Source organism: Elgaria multicarinata, chromosome 5 (genome assembly GCF_023053635.1).
Source record: "Elgaria multicarinata webbii isolate HBS135686 ecotype San Diego chromosome 5, rElgMul1.1.pri, whole genome shotgun sequence".
Taxonomy (NCBI): domain Eukaryota; kingdom Metazoa; phylum Chordata; class Lepidosauria; order Squamata; family Anguidae; genus Elgaria; species Elgaria multicarinata.
The window spans coordinates 11,610,671-11,625,846 of NC_086175.1; the positions used below are offsets into that span (position 1 = coordinate 11,610,671).

A 15,176-nucleotide genomic window follows, 5' to 3' on the forward strand; every position below is an offset into this window, starting at 1 on the left:
CTAACGCTGTCAAAATAAGAACTATTAACCATAACATGATCTGGATGGACAATGCTGTTGAATGTTAGTGAATCACTCACGTACAGTTTGTTCCCTATAAATGTGTTGTGTAAACTGTGGGTCCAGTAACAACTTTTTTAAACCACCCAGAGAACTTCAGCTATGGGGTGGTATATAAATTTAATAAATAAATAAATAAATAAATAAATAAATAAATAAATAAATAAAATCCCACTTAAAGGCAAAAATAAGCAAAGCCTCTGCCTAATTCATGAAGAGGCTTCTTACATTTCAGAATGTTTGTTAATCCAGTTTCACAAATTAAGAAACATCAATGCTTGTACTTGTTTACTTGTTTCAGCCATTATGGTCATAACAATTTACAAATGTATACACCAAAAGTACATGATTACAGACAAGCATACAAAAACCTCTGTAATACACGGGACTAGAGTACAAAAAAATGCACTAGCAGAACTTTTCATTAGAAGGTGCCTATAAATATTTTTATTTATTTTTATTTATTTTATTTATTTACATTTTTATACCGCCCAATAGCCGAAGCTCTCTGGGCGGTTCACAAAAATTAAAATCATGAAGAGCATAAAAACAATCAACGATCTAAAAACACAAATACAAAATACAATATCAAAAGCACAACCAGGATAAAACCACACAGCAAAAATTGATATAGGTTAAAATATGGAATTAAAACAGCAAAGTTTAAAATTTGAGTTAATAGGTGTTAAAATACTGAGAAAATAAAAAGGTCTTCAGCTGGCGACGGAAGGAATACAGTGTAGGTGCCAGGTGGACCTCTCTGGGGAGCTCGTTCCACAACCGGGGTGCCACAGCAGAGAAAGCCCTCCTCCTAGTAGCCACCTGCCTCACTTCCTTTGGCAGGGGCTCACGGAGAAGGACCCCTGTGGATGATCTTAAGGTCCGGGTAGGCACATATGGGAGGAGGCGTTCCTTCAGATAACCTGGCCTCAAGCCGTTTAGGGCTTTGAATGTTAATACCAGCACTTTGAATTGGGCCCAGACCTGGACTGGCAGCCAATGAAGTTGTAGAATGACTGGCGTGATGTCGTCTCACTGGCCAGTCCCTGTTAGTAAACGGTCTGCCCTGTTTTGTACCAGCTGAAGTTTCCGGACCGTTTTCAAAGGTAGCCCCACGTATAACGCATTGCAGTAATCCAAACGAGAGGTTATCAGAGCATGGATCACTGTAGCTAGGCTATCTCTGTCCAGATAAGGGCGTAGTTGGTATATCAACCTAAGCTGATAAAAGGTGCTCTTTGCCACTGAGTTCACCTGTGCCTCAAGTGACAGTTCTGGATCCAAGAGTACTCCCAAACTATGGACCCGATCCTTTAGGGAGAGTGCAACCCCGTCCAGGACAGGGCAAACATCACCTCACCAGACAGATAACCACCCACTAACAGTACCTCCGCCTTGTCTGGATTGAGTCTCAGTGTGTTAGCCCTCATCCAGTCCATTACCATGCCCAGGCTTAACTCTCCAGTCGCCAGTCTATCAGGGTACGCAGTCACAAAGCATAATTACACGTGAGTAAGTCCTCGCTCGCACAGCTGGCGGCTGCTGCAGGAGCTTCCTCTTTTGGAGGCCTGCCTGCACGAGGAGGAGAGAGACGACTGGAGCTGGAGCTGCCGCGTGAGAGCAGCGTCAGTGGAGCAGCACTTCTTTGGCCTCTGGGCACAGGTTTTTCTGCGGGCGTGAGGAGTTCCAGGCTCCACTCGGGGCACGCGCTTCCCAGTGCGGCGGGTGGGAGGGGCACCCGGTGCTTTGGGTGGGGGTGAGCCTCCTGACTCTTGGAGCCGCGTGTCTTCCAGGCGCGGCTCACAAGGGCAGCACGGGGCACGCTGTAGGCCCCAATCACCCTGCAAAGTGATCTCAAAAAGCCATATTTGCATCTTACCATACTGCTTCGATTCTAAGACGCACTCCATTTTTAGAGCTGTTTATTTGGGGGGGGAAGTGCGTCTTAGAATCGAAGAAATACGGTAGATATCCCAAACTGGCAAGCTTTTACATCTCAGAGTCAAAACTGAAGACATGTATTTGACCTCATAATGGAAGGGAAGAATTTTAGCACAGAACAAGGAAAGCCATACTTAGGATAGAATTAATTGACCTGTGAAACTTTCATTGTGCCTCCATGCTCTTGAATCAATCCTGGGGGAATTTCCAGTATAAGTCAAGATTATATATCCTTACAAAATGTAAGCTGAATTTATTAGAATACGTACATACATACACAGTAATGCTGCATCCTGTATTGGTGATTTAGAACTCCATTAATTTTCCATGTAATTGGGTTTGTTCTAACCACACTGTTAATAGACTATTTATTTATTTATTATTTACATTTCTATACCGCCCAATAGCCGATGCTCTCTGGGCGGTTCACAAAAATTAAAAACATTCAAAGTATAAAACAACAGTATAAAACCATAATATAAAATACAATATAAATATATGTAAAGACTAGGATATAAAACCATATTTTGATTCTGATTTGCTTTTAAACTTGCTCCCCTTGCATGTGAAGAAGGAAAAGAGGGTGTGTGTGCAAGCCCAAGCTTCAATGGCCCTGTTCAGAAGACAACTGTAACCATGGCTTTAACCAAGGTGGTTAAGCCAGAAAGCCAGGCTGTGTTCAGAAGACACTTTAAGCCATGGCTTTAACAGTAAATAAAGCAAAAAGCCTTATTAGCCATGGTTAAAGCCATGGTTTAAGGTGTGTTCTGAACGGGCCCGATGTGGTGTGGTCTGAACTGGATTTGTAGTTTAGGTAGAGAGAAATATGCCTGTCTATGTGGCGAGCTCTTTCACAAAACCACAACTCCCACAGTTCCATTGTTCCTGCCACAGTTCCTGACAGCTGATTAGCAGAGGGAGGGAGGGACAGTTTTGCAGCCCCATTTGTATGCTGTAATTTTAGGGAATATTTTTGCATAATTGAGGGGGTGGGATAACTCACTGTAGCTCTGATTGGCTGGTGGCTTACTTTTCAATTTCCCCAGAGGGCTCCATTCCAAGGGGCATTTGTGATATAAGATGGCTGCTAACAGGAGCCATCACTTTTTTTCGTGATGTCCACCATTTTCACAGAATGGCCCTCAGAATGGAAAACCAAAACAAAAAGCCTTTTGTCTTTCAGAGCTGTTTGAAATTTCAACCCAGCCCCCCCCCCCCCTTTTAAAGTGTTTTGTTGATCTCACTGTCAGATGAGTGATCTCTTAACAGGACTGTCAAAAAAGCCAGATCATAATATTGTATAATGATCAGGAGGCATTTTTCTGGGCAGTTTTTACATTATGCCAGCTTTCCCCAACCTGGTACCCTCCAGATAATCTGGACCCAGCCATCATGGCCAATGTTGAGGAATGCTGGGAGTTGCACTCCAAAACATCTGGAGGACACCAGGTTGCATTATGGAAACAGCTGCTCTATACAGCTTCATCCCACATCATGCCATGCAGCTCATAGGCAACATGGAAACCAGCATGCTTACTGGTATGGGGTGGACTGTATCATTGTCCCCTTCCGTATGATCTCAGTGTTTAAGTGTAGCCGGAGCGATGTTCAAAATGGCCCCAAAAGAATGATAGCAACCGTGCCGCAAGTTAGTGACATCTACCCATTGTTCCAACTTTATTCTTGCAGTCCAAAGGGAGTTAATTTTAGCTTTATATCCACGCACATACACTGCTTTCTTTTAGCTGTTGTCATTTGCTTTCAACCTAGAGGGAAGAGGGAGGTATAAATGCATTTTACTTACAAACCTAAATAAAATTGTCACAAAGCACATTCATCATGTGGACAAAGCATCACCCTTCTGCTGGCTTTAGTAATGCCTTATAAACAATACATTAAGCCGAACTTCTATTGATCCAGAGAGTAATAGAAGCTGCAACATACATATTAAGAACATTTCAGAATAAAAATAATTTGCATTATACCAAACCACTCTGGGTTGCCATTTTACTCTCCATCATTCTGTTTAAACATTATTCTTTGTGTATCAAATGTGTCCATGCATTGCCGCATGTATTTCCATTTTCAACGGCTGTAATTTTAGTTTTTCTTACCCGGTAACCCTTTCATTTTTTAATGTTCACTATGCTGTGGGGAGTGTTGTCTATTTGTATGCAATTAGCACAGCCCTACATTATACTGGGCTCAGCCTATTTTTTTGTGACCCTGAAGCCTACCACAGCTGCCTTATCTTTCAGCTCTCCTCTTTGCTATGTCTTGCCAGCCATGGTTAATTCCAGGTAACTTGTTTCCCTTTTCTCTCTATGGCTGCTAATTTCTCTGGTCTATTTTCGGATTTGTTCTCCCTAACGTGCACAAAGCGCTTCTGATTGTTTACCCCTGAGCCTCCAGAGGCTGACAAAAGCCTCGAGGCTGTTGCTGTTTATTGTACACACTTGGACTGTTAAGGGTTTATTTTCAACTAGAGGCAGGTAGGTCCAAGTTGTGATAAAGACCAATGGTGCCTATCACCCTCCCAATATATTTTGCAGCACAACATGAGGTGTGGGCCCATTTTTACCTTTTAAATTGATTCCACTTTCTCATAAATACTAATTTAGCCGTGGGCAGTGATAGTTCACTCTACGTTTATAGTTTTTTTGCTGTTGGTACAAAAGCACCTCTTCGATTTTCTTCCCCCATCTGCTAGCTGCAGCAAGTCAGAATTGCAGGCTAATGGTGAGGTGAGGAGTTTATAATATATGATAATCAATACTTCAAATCTGCTTTCTATGTTATGACATAAAAGAAGGAAGCAGGGAGGAGGCGAGGGGGAAAATGCTACTGATGGGGGTGGGGTTTCAGCACGGTGGTGCAAAGCCCAGGGAGTGCTGGTGGGTTTTCCTTTCAAGGTCAATGTGTGCTTATTTCCTCATAAAACCACTCTCTCTCCCCGCCCCCCCCTCTCTCTTTGCTTCATATTTAATTCAGTCGGTGCTAGGAATCCCAGGTAGCTAAAATGGAAGCTTAGTCAATACTGCTAGCATAAGTACCAAACCATGATAATTTTGTACACATTCAGAGGAAAGCAGAGGAGGAGGTAAGCAGATGTAACATAAGTCTCTTCCAGCAGCGGACCTACGATGAGGCAAGGTGAGATGGTTGCCTCGGGAGATTTTAGGCACCATTAAGTGTGGCAGAGTGAGAGACAGGCAGATATGACCCGGGAGACGTTGTGCACAGGGGGCACTGAGGGCTGACTTAACTGTTGCTTACAGCCATAGCTGCACTGAAAAGCCCTTCCCTGTGCAGGCTGTTTACACAGTGGCCAGGGTATGCGTGAAACGCCTCACCTGAATATCTCAGACTCAGTCCAAATTTATGACTCTTTCTACCCAAGCTTCAGGGAAGCTGACAGTGGCATGACTGTGTTTGCTTTCTTGCTGCTCACGTGCGAAATACGTTGCATTTTTATTTATTTTGATTTGATTTCAATTATACACCGGTCTAGGGACACTCTAGGTAGGTACAGGGTATACATTTAGAAAACAGAATAAACAGGCTTCAGTGATATTATCTGGAACTGCACAAGAGCACTGTGCTTCTCTTGCCTTGAGTCAAGGTTGACTATAAATGTAACTTTTTTAAAAAGGGTAAGGAATAAAAGTTCTCTTGAGTTACTCTTGTTCATTTCCAAAGGGCTTGCAGACAAGACATTCCCAGTAGATTGTGCAATTTGTTTTAAGAGTGTACACTTGGAAGGATACCTTTTGGATTTTCTATCTTCAGGCATCGAAATGTCTCTGTCGAGCCCTTGTCTCTTCTGCGATATTTTGTAGCCACATCGCTTTTGCACAAAGAACTAGTGTGCTCTTTTGAGCCAGGTTAAAACATGTTTTCTGCTTCCCTGTCTCCTCTGTCTGCTTGCGGATTGGTTTGTGCCGTTAGTTGCATTTCTTTCTATACTTTAAAGTCCGATTATCTTCAGATTTGCTCAAGAAGATATAGAAATATCCTAATAGCAGTGGGCCAAGTCACAGCATATAAGTGTAAGTATAATTTAATATGATCAGAATAACTCTGATTGACACCATAGTTTGCTGTTCAAAAACCAATAAGTCAATGATCCTACAGGATGCTGTTGGTAAAGTATTTTTAAAACTGTTTGGGGAGGTGCTTTGGGGGCCTCCAGGCCAAAAAGTAGCATAAAAAGATTAAGATAAATACATAAATAAAGTAGCTCTTTCAATCCCAGTCCCAGGTAGCAACAGAGAGTTACAGGTTGCAACAGTCTGACAATATAGATCTAGGAAGGACCTTTTGGGAGGAAACTGATTTTTGTATGAATTTTGTATCATGGTTAATTAATTGGAGATCTGTTTCAATTAGTGACAGTGGTTATAGTTTTTGGTTATAATGTGTCTGTTGTATTTTCTGGGTTGTTTTGGTTTTATGTTTTCATTTCATTTGGTTTATCTACAATATGTAATTTCCTTGTGCAGAATATACAATGCAAACATATAAAAAAGTTTTTATAATAATAATAATAATAATAATAATAATAATAATAGATTAAAAAGTAGTAGTAACGGAGGTAGTAAAGGAGTGATGTGGCTGTCTCTGTGTTCGTCACCACCCCACGTTGAAAACATGCTAAGAGCCCAAATATTATTATATTGTTCAGATGTGCTTAAATTCGATTAATGTGTATACTATATACGCCTAAGTAGCGTGGTGCTTATTTTAAAATTGTCCAGTGTAATTTTCTCTTTATTTTCCTCATACACATTTTCTTTGGCCTCAGCCACTGAGGTGATAAACCTGTGCCTGTGGTCTGTTCCACTTCAGACTGCCCCGGAGGTTCACTTAACTGAATATTTTTTCCACGTGAAAAAAAAATCCCTTTACATAGAAAATGTCTATGTTACAGTATGGGGGAAATGAAGCTAGAATCCACCCTGATATCTAATTTTCAAATTGGATGTAAATCTTTGTAGGAGATTTCAATCATATGAGGCTTCACCAGCTGTCTGATGGTGCTGCCCAGACATAGGCTTACTACCTCAGTGACAACTATTCCTCTCTTGAGCAATGTTCCAAGGGATGCCACCATATTTACTTCACAGGTGTAATCAAAGAGTAGGTTTTGGTGTGTGTTTTTATAACACCTGGGCAGAAGCCGGAAACTCTCAGGCCCTGTGTATAGCAAAAGGTCAAGCCTATACTCTTGCCTATTTCTCCAGAGCTGCACTGCTACCTGAACCCTGACTGAGCCACCATAAAGCATGAAGAGGCTACATATGTACTGTCATGTGGATTAGAGCAGTCCTCTCATAGTTCTCTTAGAAAACCATTTCCTGTGTTTTGTTTCACTCTTTCAAACTGAACCGAAAGAAGGCCTGTGCGGATGAAACAGTGGAGCAATGGTCATAGGAGCTGGCCTGGTTCTCAGTGGCTCACACTGCATTTGTGGGACAAAGTAATCAGGTTACAAATCAGCTGAGACAAAGCAAAATCTGCCCCTCTCCCTTGGCACTGCTTTAACAAGGTACTGAAGGCAAGTTTAGCCCCTATGCCAGTTGTTTCCCTGAGCGCATTTACTTTCTTCCATATAAGGGGTCATGGTAACTCATGCCTATGGAGAAAGCTAAAGCCCAGTACGTAGGGGCAAAGCCTGCCCACTGCTCCTTTCACTGGATGGTTCATTTTCCACTAGCAGAACCCATTGCGGTGCGGAGGTCGATAAATAATGAGACGAGACATGTACAGTTGAGTTTCAATAGGGCCACATTTATTTAGACCTGCAAAGGGTGAAATCCTATAGGGCATCCAGTATGGCCTGTATTCAGGCCGAGCATTCATGGCCCGTGGGTTGGCGCTGGACCATTCGCCTTCCCCATGGACCTACCCCTTGTGGGGTAGGGAGACCTTCCAGTGCCACCACCAACCCAGGCCACAGGGCTCTGAGTGGGTGAGAAGGGTTGGTCACAAAGGTAAGCCTTATCTCCCAGCTAGACCCAAAACAAAGAGCCTCAGATCTTACCAGTCACCCTAACAGTGCCTATGAATGCTCACCATTCCCAAATCCCACCCTGGATGCCCGTACCTAGCTGCCATGGGGGGCATCAAGCCACTTGCTTAGTTACACTCCCCCCCACACACACACAGAGGAGGCTGGGAGGGGTGAGTTCTCTTTTATAGACCCATTAGTCCCCTCCCAGCCTGGTGGCACCATACTGTGCCCAGCCAATAGCTGGCAGGCACAGCTCATCCCTCTGTCCCGCACGTAAAGGCCTCCCCATGCCCAGGCTGTGCTGGGCATGGCAGAATTGCACTTGTGCTTCTGTGCACAGAGCATACACACACACACACACACACACACACACACACAAATAAACAGGCCCTCACTCTAAGCACTCACTCTCGCACACACTCACACACAAACAAACACAGACCATTAAAACAACAGGCATTTTGCTAGTTCTTACTATGAGGATATGATGACCAAGATGAAAACTCACTTCATTAGCTATTCTTGCCATCGCTTTAAGAAAACAGAAGTAAGCAGTCTGACTGGAAATATTATCAATTCTGAGAAAATGTAAATGTATGACATTCTTCCTAATAGTATGAATTGTTTAAATCAATTTTCCCATTTTTTGCACCAAAACAAAATGAAAAAAAGAAGAAAAAGCAATTACACAATCCATACTTGTGTCAAATAAAACAGTAATAATGCCTCTTTTGACAAGCTTATACTTAATGCACAATGGCAAAAGAAGAAGAAAAAGAAAGAAAAAATCCCATTCCTGTGTTCTTAGCTGGAAAAGGAAGCTTTTTGAGAAACCCTTTTTATTACATGACTGCTACCCAACCGAACAATTACAAATAAACTGAGGTCTCAAAAATGAACAAAGATGAAACTCAGCTCGCTTAAATGTTTATGAACTGTTTGTGTTTCTATAGAGTCAGCCGTTGTTCAGCTATTGGATCTGGTGGAAAAAACATAATAATTCTGATAATGCCTTTTGAGTTTCTTAACTACCTTTCACTGTTTTCTCAAACGATTTTAGCAGAACAAAGACAAACAGATTTCTACGGCAGATTAGTTTCCAGATGAAGCTCAATTCTACTGAGAGCATCTCCCCGATGACCCATTTTCTGCTTCCTTTGGGCTATACAGCCACTGTGGTACCCTGAGAATAGTTCTAAATAAATCGATCGTCTCAACCTGTTGGTTTATGCAATGCTCCTGAAACGTTTTAATTATTATTTCTTTTTGTACTTAAGAAGCCCAGTGGTCAAGTGAGCAAGCTGTGATCTGATCGAGGCTGCTGATTAATGATTTTAAAGTGTTGTTGTTTCTTGTTTGTTTTTCAGAACAAGAGGAGTGCATTAATTGCACAGATGAATGCCGAGTGCTTGGTCATTCTGATAGATGTTGGATGCCCCAGTTCCCCACTGCCAACCAGGCTGAAAATGCAGATTATCGAACAAACCTCTTTGTCCCCACAGTGGAAGCTAATGTTGAGACTGAGACTTACGAAACTGTGAACCCCACGGGGAAAAAGACTTTTTGTACATTTGGGAAAGACAAGCGAGAGCACACTATTCTCATTGCCAATGTAAAACCTTATCTCAAAGCCAAACGTGCCCTGAGTCCTCTCCTCCAAGAGGTTCCCTCAGCATCAAGCAGCCCAACCAAGACCTGTATTGAGCCTTGCGCCTCAACGAAAGGACCACTGGATAGTTGCGAAGTCAAAACAGGAGCCTTGGCTGAACCCAGCAGCCAGTACCTGACAGCCACTGACAGCCAGTACCTATCGCCCAGTAAACAGGCCAGAGACGCTGCCTTCATCGCGTCCGATCAAATGGCTAGGGTCTTTGCTGAGGTGCATTCCCGAGTGAGCCGAGACTCCGCTGAGATGGACGCTGTGTTGGAGCAGATAGACCGTTCAAACAGGGAACTAGGGAGAGAGTCGGTGGACGCGGAGGAAGTAGTGCGGGAGATTGACAAGCTTTTACAGGACTGTCGGGGAAATGACCCTGTGGCTGTGAGAAAATGAAACAAAACACAAAAGACAGCCTGGCATTTATTAGCTTTTTCTGCTGAATTTAAAAAAAAAAAAAATCTCCCCTGGTTCTGAAATTTATACAGGGATGAACGAAGACCAATGCTGCTTTAAGGCTTTTAGTGAACATCTGAAGTGCCCACAAGTATGTTCTTTTCACTGCTCTTTCTTTTTCACAGATAACACTGGTTTCGTTTTTACCAAACTTTCATTAGAACAGTGTGATGTATGTTAAGAAAATGGAAGGAAGAGAGGGAGGAAGGGAGGGAGGGAGGAGAAAATTTGGTGCCACTTTGACAATCCAATAGAAAGGTATAAGAAAAAAGACAAAATGGAACCTGAAATATTAAGACTGATAGTTGATGTTGACTTCACCATTTACCTGTAGACACCATAAAAATCAGGGTGGAATAGTTCTGTGATAGGTTTCCAGCAGTCATTACAGGCTTCTACTGAAAATCCTGCAATCAGGAACCAAGTAAACATACAAACAAAACTTCTTGTAGTCAACCAATCTACACCAAGCATTAACACTCATTTGTGATAACCATTTCTGTACAAAGTTATCTGCCACACACACACACACACACACACAAAAGAAGGAAAAACCGAAACCCAAGAATCCATTCCATAGCATTGTTCAGCAAAACTATTCTGGTCATTAGTAACACAGCTCATGTCATATTAAAGTTAAATGTAAAATGGTAGAGTCCATGTCTGTCCTACGCATACATAAACTAACTCACATGGTAAGAAGAGGGGGAAGGGGCTTTAGTGTCCAGCAAAACTCTAGGCTAGCAGTATGTTTTAAACCTGAGGCATAATATGAGATCACAAATAATAATTACCTTATGACAGGTAATAATAGAAGAGATAAATTAACATTATTAACACCTTTTGTAATTCATTTGTGGACACTAAAATAGCTCAAGTGAGTGCAAACATTTCAGACATCCACACAAATCCACACAAATCATTTAAATGTGCAAATGTAAGAAGATTCAATGTGTTTACATCAAATGACATATTTTTATTGATTTATTGCAGATTCAGTGCATTTGAGCCAAATTGTTGAGTGTATAAGAGCTATATTGTGTATTTTATTAAATTAATATATAGTTGTGTTGCAAAAAAAAATATTTGGGCTTATAATGTAAATGGCAAGTGTTGCCTCAGTAGCTGTCGAACTCTATGAGTTTTGTTCTCTCCTTTTTTTTTCTTTTTTCTTTTTTCTTTTCCTTTTTCCCCGCAGAGTGTGGGAAGCAGAGCCTCAGAGCAAAGTCTCTTGTTTAATGTATGGTCTACCAAGTACCACAGTACATAATCTGTTCAAAATGTGTCTTGAGTGAGTTGATGGAGCTAACTGAACGGCCGACAAATACATCCATCAGTCATGGTTATGTGCAAGTCCTTGTAGAAGCTTCTGTCGCAACCCATGTTTAATAACAAAAATTACACTTGAACCAACACCTGGAACCTCCTTGTTCTTTACTGAGCGTACTCACTCACTCACATAGACACAGCCTAGTCTGTTTAGCTATCATGGTCATGGTTGAATTCTCAAATTACCCTAATATTTCAAAGTTTGATACTACTCTTTGGTTCGCAGAGCATGAAAATGCTTTCGTGCCCATGTGGTACAAACAATCTTTTGTCTGGTTTTCTGAAAAGCACTGTTACATCAACTAAGGTTTCAGTTTGGGCTCCACGGCCCTCCCTCTATCCCTGCTATCATCCTGCATTATTATAGTTTTCAGTAATGTTATTCTCTCTCTCCCCCTTGCACACACTTTTCCATGTGCTGTTCTGCATTTGATTCTTATGAAAGCTACAGAATAACATTACTATGTTTTCTTTGAATGAAATTTGTATAAGCACAATTGAGCACCAGAATATATATAAAAATATTCATAAAGCATTCATATAACCCTTAATTCATTTTCTCATCCATTTCTGTGTTTTAGGTAAAGTGTGCAACATAGCACCGATACTTGCAACAGAGACAAAGGTGTCCCATATTATATTAAAGCTGAACTATCTTTAAAAACAACTCTTTTTTAAAACAACAACAACAACAAGCTTAGTTATGAGTTGCAAATTTCAAACTGCACAAAGCCATTGTTTTATCATGCTTAACTCCACTAAAGAATCAACAGAGTAGCACCGAAGGTGATGTTATCAGAAGTATAGTGGTGGCCACATCTTTAAAACAAAATCAGGGATTTATTTTGGTATCTGAAAACAGCTAGTTCAAAGCTTGCTCTTGGCTCCCAGTCTAGAATCATAGAATCTTAGTTGGAAGGGGCCTATAAGGCCATCGAGTCCAATCCCCCGCTCAGTGCAGGAATCCACCTTAAAGCATACCTGACAGATGGTTGTCCAGCTGCCTCCTGAAGGCCTCTGGTGTGGAAGAGACCACAACCTCCCTAGGTAACTGGTTCCATTGTCATGCTGCTCTAACAGTCAGGAAGTTTTTCCTGATGTCCAGCCGGATTTCTGTTCTAAGGCATTTGTTCTACCATTTCTATTTAGATGCAATGCTAACCCACCCCTTTCATATTGGTACTAGTAGCATGGGGATGGGGATCACTATCCTTCACCCATCTGAAAGTATGTTTTATGGGTGATAAGCATTTTAATTCAGTGTGCCATCACCCTTATGCAGTAAGTGAAATTCTGGCTGCTTCCATGTGGTGCTGTATATCTCTTGAAGCAACACGCACTTGCTTTTTGTCAGGAAACTCCAAACTGGTGTGACCTTAACAGGAGAAATACCCCTGCTTGAAAGAAGCTCACATAGCTCCCTCTTCTGTATATTCAAGGTGCATGTCAGCAAAATGCCTGAGTACCAAGCATGTACTTTTCTGCCAGCAATGTAATTATTCCAGAGAAGCGAAGTCAGACTACATAAGCGATGTTAAGTGGTGGAGGCATATGTATTTTCCAAATGGTGACTGCACTAAGTAACCAATTCTACAGTTCACTGTTATGTGTCTGAAGACATAAACACACACACATATACAACGTTCCAAGAAAGGTTTTTGCCAATGTAAAAAAGGAATTTACCTTAGGCGCTCTGTCACTGGTGATTTACTAGTTCGAGCTGTTTAACACATTATCTGTATTTAGTTGTGATTATTTATTTACCAGGCTTAGGTAATGTAACACTCATGACTCACAGCAGTAAAGCTCAGTTCAGGAAACCTTGTTTTTATTTAATTTGGCTGCCAATTGCTAGGCACCATAGATCTCTGGCGTGCTGCTTGGATATGGAGTGCTCTTTCCCATGCTGGCGTGGTGAATGTGAAACAGAAAAGATGTGATGTAGCAAGGCTGCATTAGCAGGACTGGTTCACACAATTAATCAATGACTGTAAATGCCAGGTAATGGCTTGCATGTGCGAATGAGCCACCACAGATCTGACACCATAGCTGGAACCATTGCATCATTCCATTGGCACCTTAAAGCAAGGCTTTTCAGTGAAGCCATTTCCCACACTGAGAGGCAAAATGCAAAATCAGCAGGGCTCTTGAGTAGTTCTGGATTGTACCATTCAGGAGTGTTGGACAACGGTGGGGCGTCTGGATTTTCCAAAGATATAACAGCCACTCCCTGTAGGAAGAAGACTGGGGCCCTTTCCTCTGGTTTGGTAGATTTCTTTGTCTGGAGAATTCCATCTAAGGCTGAACTTAAAAACAACAACACAACACCGCTAAACTTTGCCACTCTGTTTACAATAGAGTGTGCTCTGAATTGGCTTCATAATGGCACTACGTCAATAATTGCTAGGACCATGCAAACAACCATTGTATCCCACAAAACCCCTTGTTTTGAACCATGTTTTCCAAAGAACTTTTGACTCAGTTCTAGTTCTATCTCCTATCTGCAGTAAAGTCTAAAAAACAGATACACCATGTTTGGATACACACCATGTACTGTATCCAAAAGTGGAAAGAATCAAATATTGAATAGCCAAGTGGTGAGTAGTACACTGAGCTTCCTTGTATAGCTTCCTTCTATTGCATCCAGTTCTGGGCTCCACAATTCAAGAAGGACGCAGACAAGCTGGAGTGTGTTCAGAAGAGGGCAACCAGGATGATCAGGGGTCTGGAAACAAAGCCCTATGAAGAGAGACTGAAAGAACTGGGCATGTTTAGCCTGGAGAAGAGAAGATTGAGGGGAGACACAATAGCACTCTTCAAATCCTTGAAAAGTTGTCACACAGAGGAAGGCCAGGATCTCTTCTCGATCCTCCTATAGTGCAGGACATGGAATAATGGGCTCAAGTTAAAGGAAGACAGATTCCGGCTGGACATCAGGAAAAACTTCCTGACTGTTAGAGCAGTACGACAATGGAACCAGTTATCTAGGGAGGTTGTGGGCTCTCCCACACAAGAGGCATTCAAGAGGCAGCTGGACAACCATCTGTCAGGTATGCTTTAGGGTGGATTCCTGCGTTGAGCAGGGCGTTGGACTCGATGGCCTTGTAGGCCCCTTCCAACTCTGCTATACTATGATTCTATGAATAGAGTAAAGAAACTTCCTTATACTATCAAATCATTTGCCCTTCTAGCCCTGCATTGTCCATCTTGTATGGCAATTAGGAATTGATGAGAAATTAATTCCTTTGAGTTGAGAGAGAGAGAGAGAGAGAGAGAGAGATTTGCTTTGTCTGGTGTTTGATTGATTGTTTGTTTTTACAGGTTTACCTGATTTCTGCCTCCCAGAACCAAACTAGAACACAATTTCCAACATTCCAATGCATTCTGCAAACCACAAATAATATATTCATTAACAGGCACATCTTTGAAAAAAATATTTATTTATTTACTACATTTTTATACCGCCCAATAGCCAAAGCTCTCTGGGTGGTTCACAGATAAAATGTGCATATATTCTAAAATATATGCATAAAACATGTTTTAGTGAATGGGTGCATGGGTCCAAATTGCGTACATTTGAAAAATGTGCACAAAAATACATACCCGTTTCTGTTTGCAGGGGTGGTGGTGGAATTGTATGGAACAGAAAGTATGGGACAGAATGGAATGAGCTTGGTGCTGGGAAAAACAAGAACCTCTTTAAGATTGAGTCTGACAGAG

General features: G+C 41.7%; 1 protein-coding gene across 4 annotated transcripts in view; it reads left to right on the forward strand.

Moving 5' to 3' along the window:
* The window catches only part of PCDH17 (protocadherin 17), a 166,161-nt gene extending 155,834 nt beyond the window's left edge, over positions 1-10,327 (forward strand). For 3 of the 4 annotated variants that reach the window (XM_063125982.1, XM_063125984.1, XM_063125983.1), the window contains one exon: positions 9,382-10,327. In XM_063125982.1, coding sequence (XP_062982052.1) covers positions 9,382-10,067 — 686 coding nt within the window. In that variant the 3' untranslated portion in view covers positions 10,068-10,327. The remainder of the gene's footprint in view (positions 1-9,381) is intronic. The other variant, XM_063125985.1, reaches the window with a different exon arrangement.
* Positions 10,328-15,176: the final 4,849 nt, after the last annotated feature.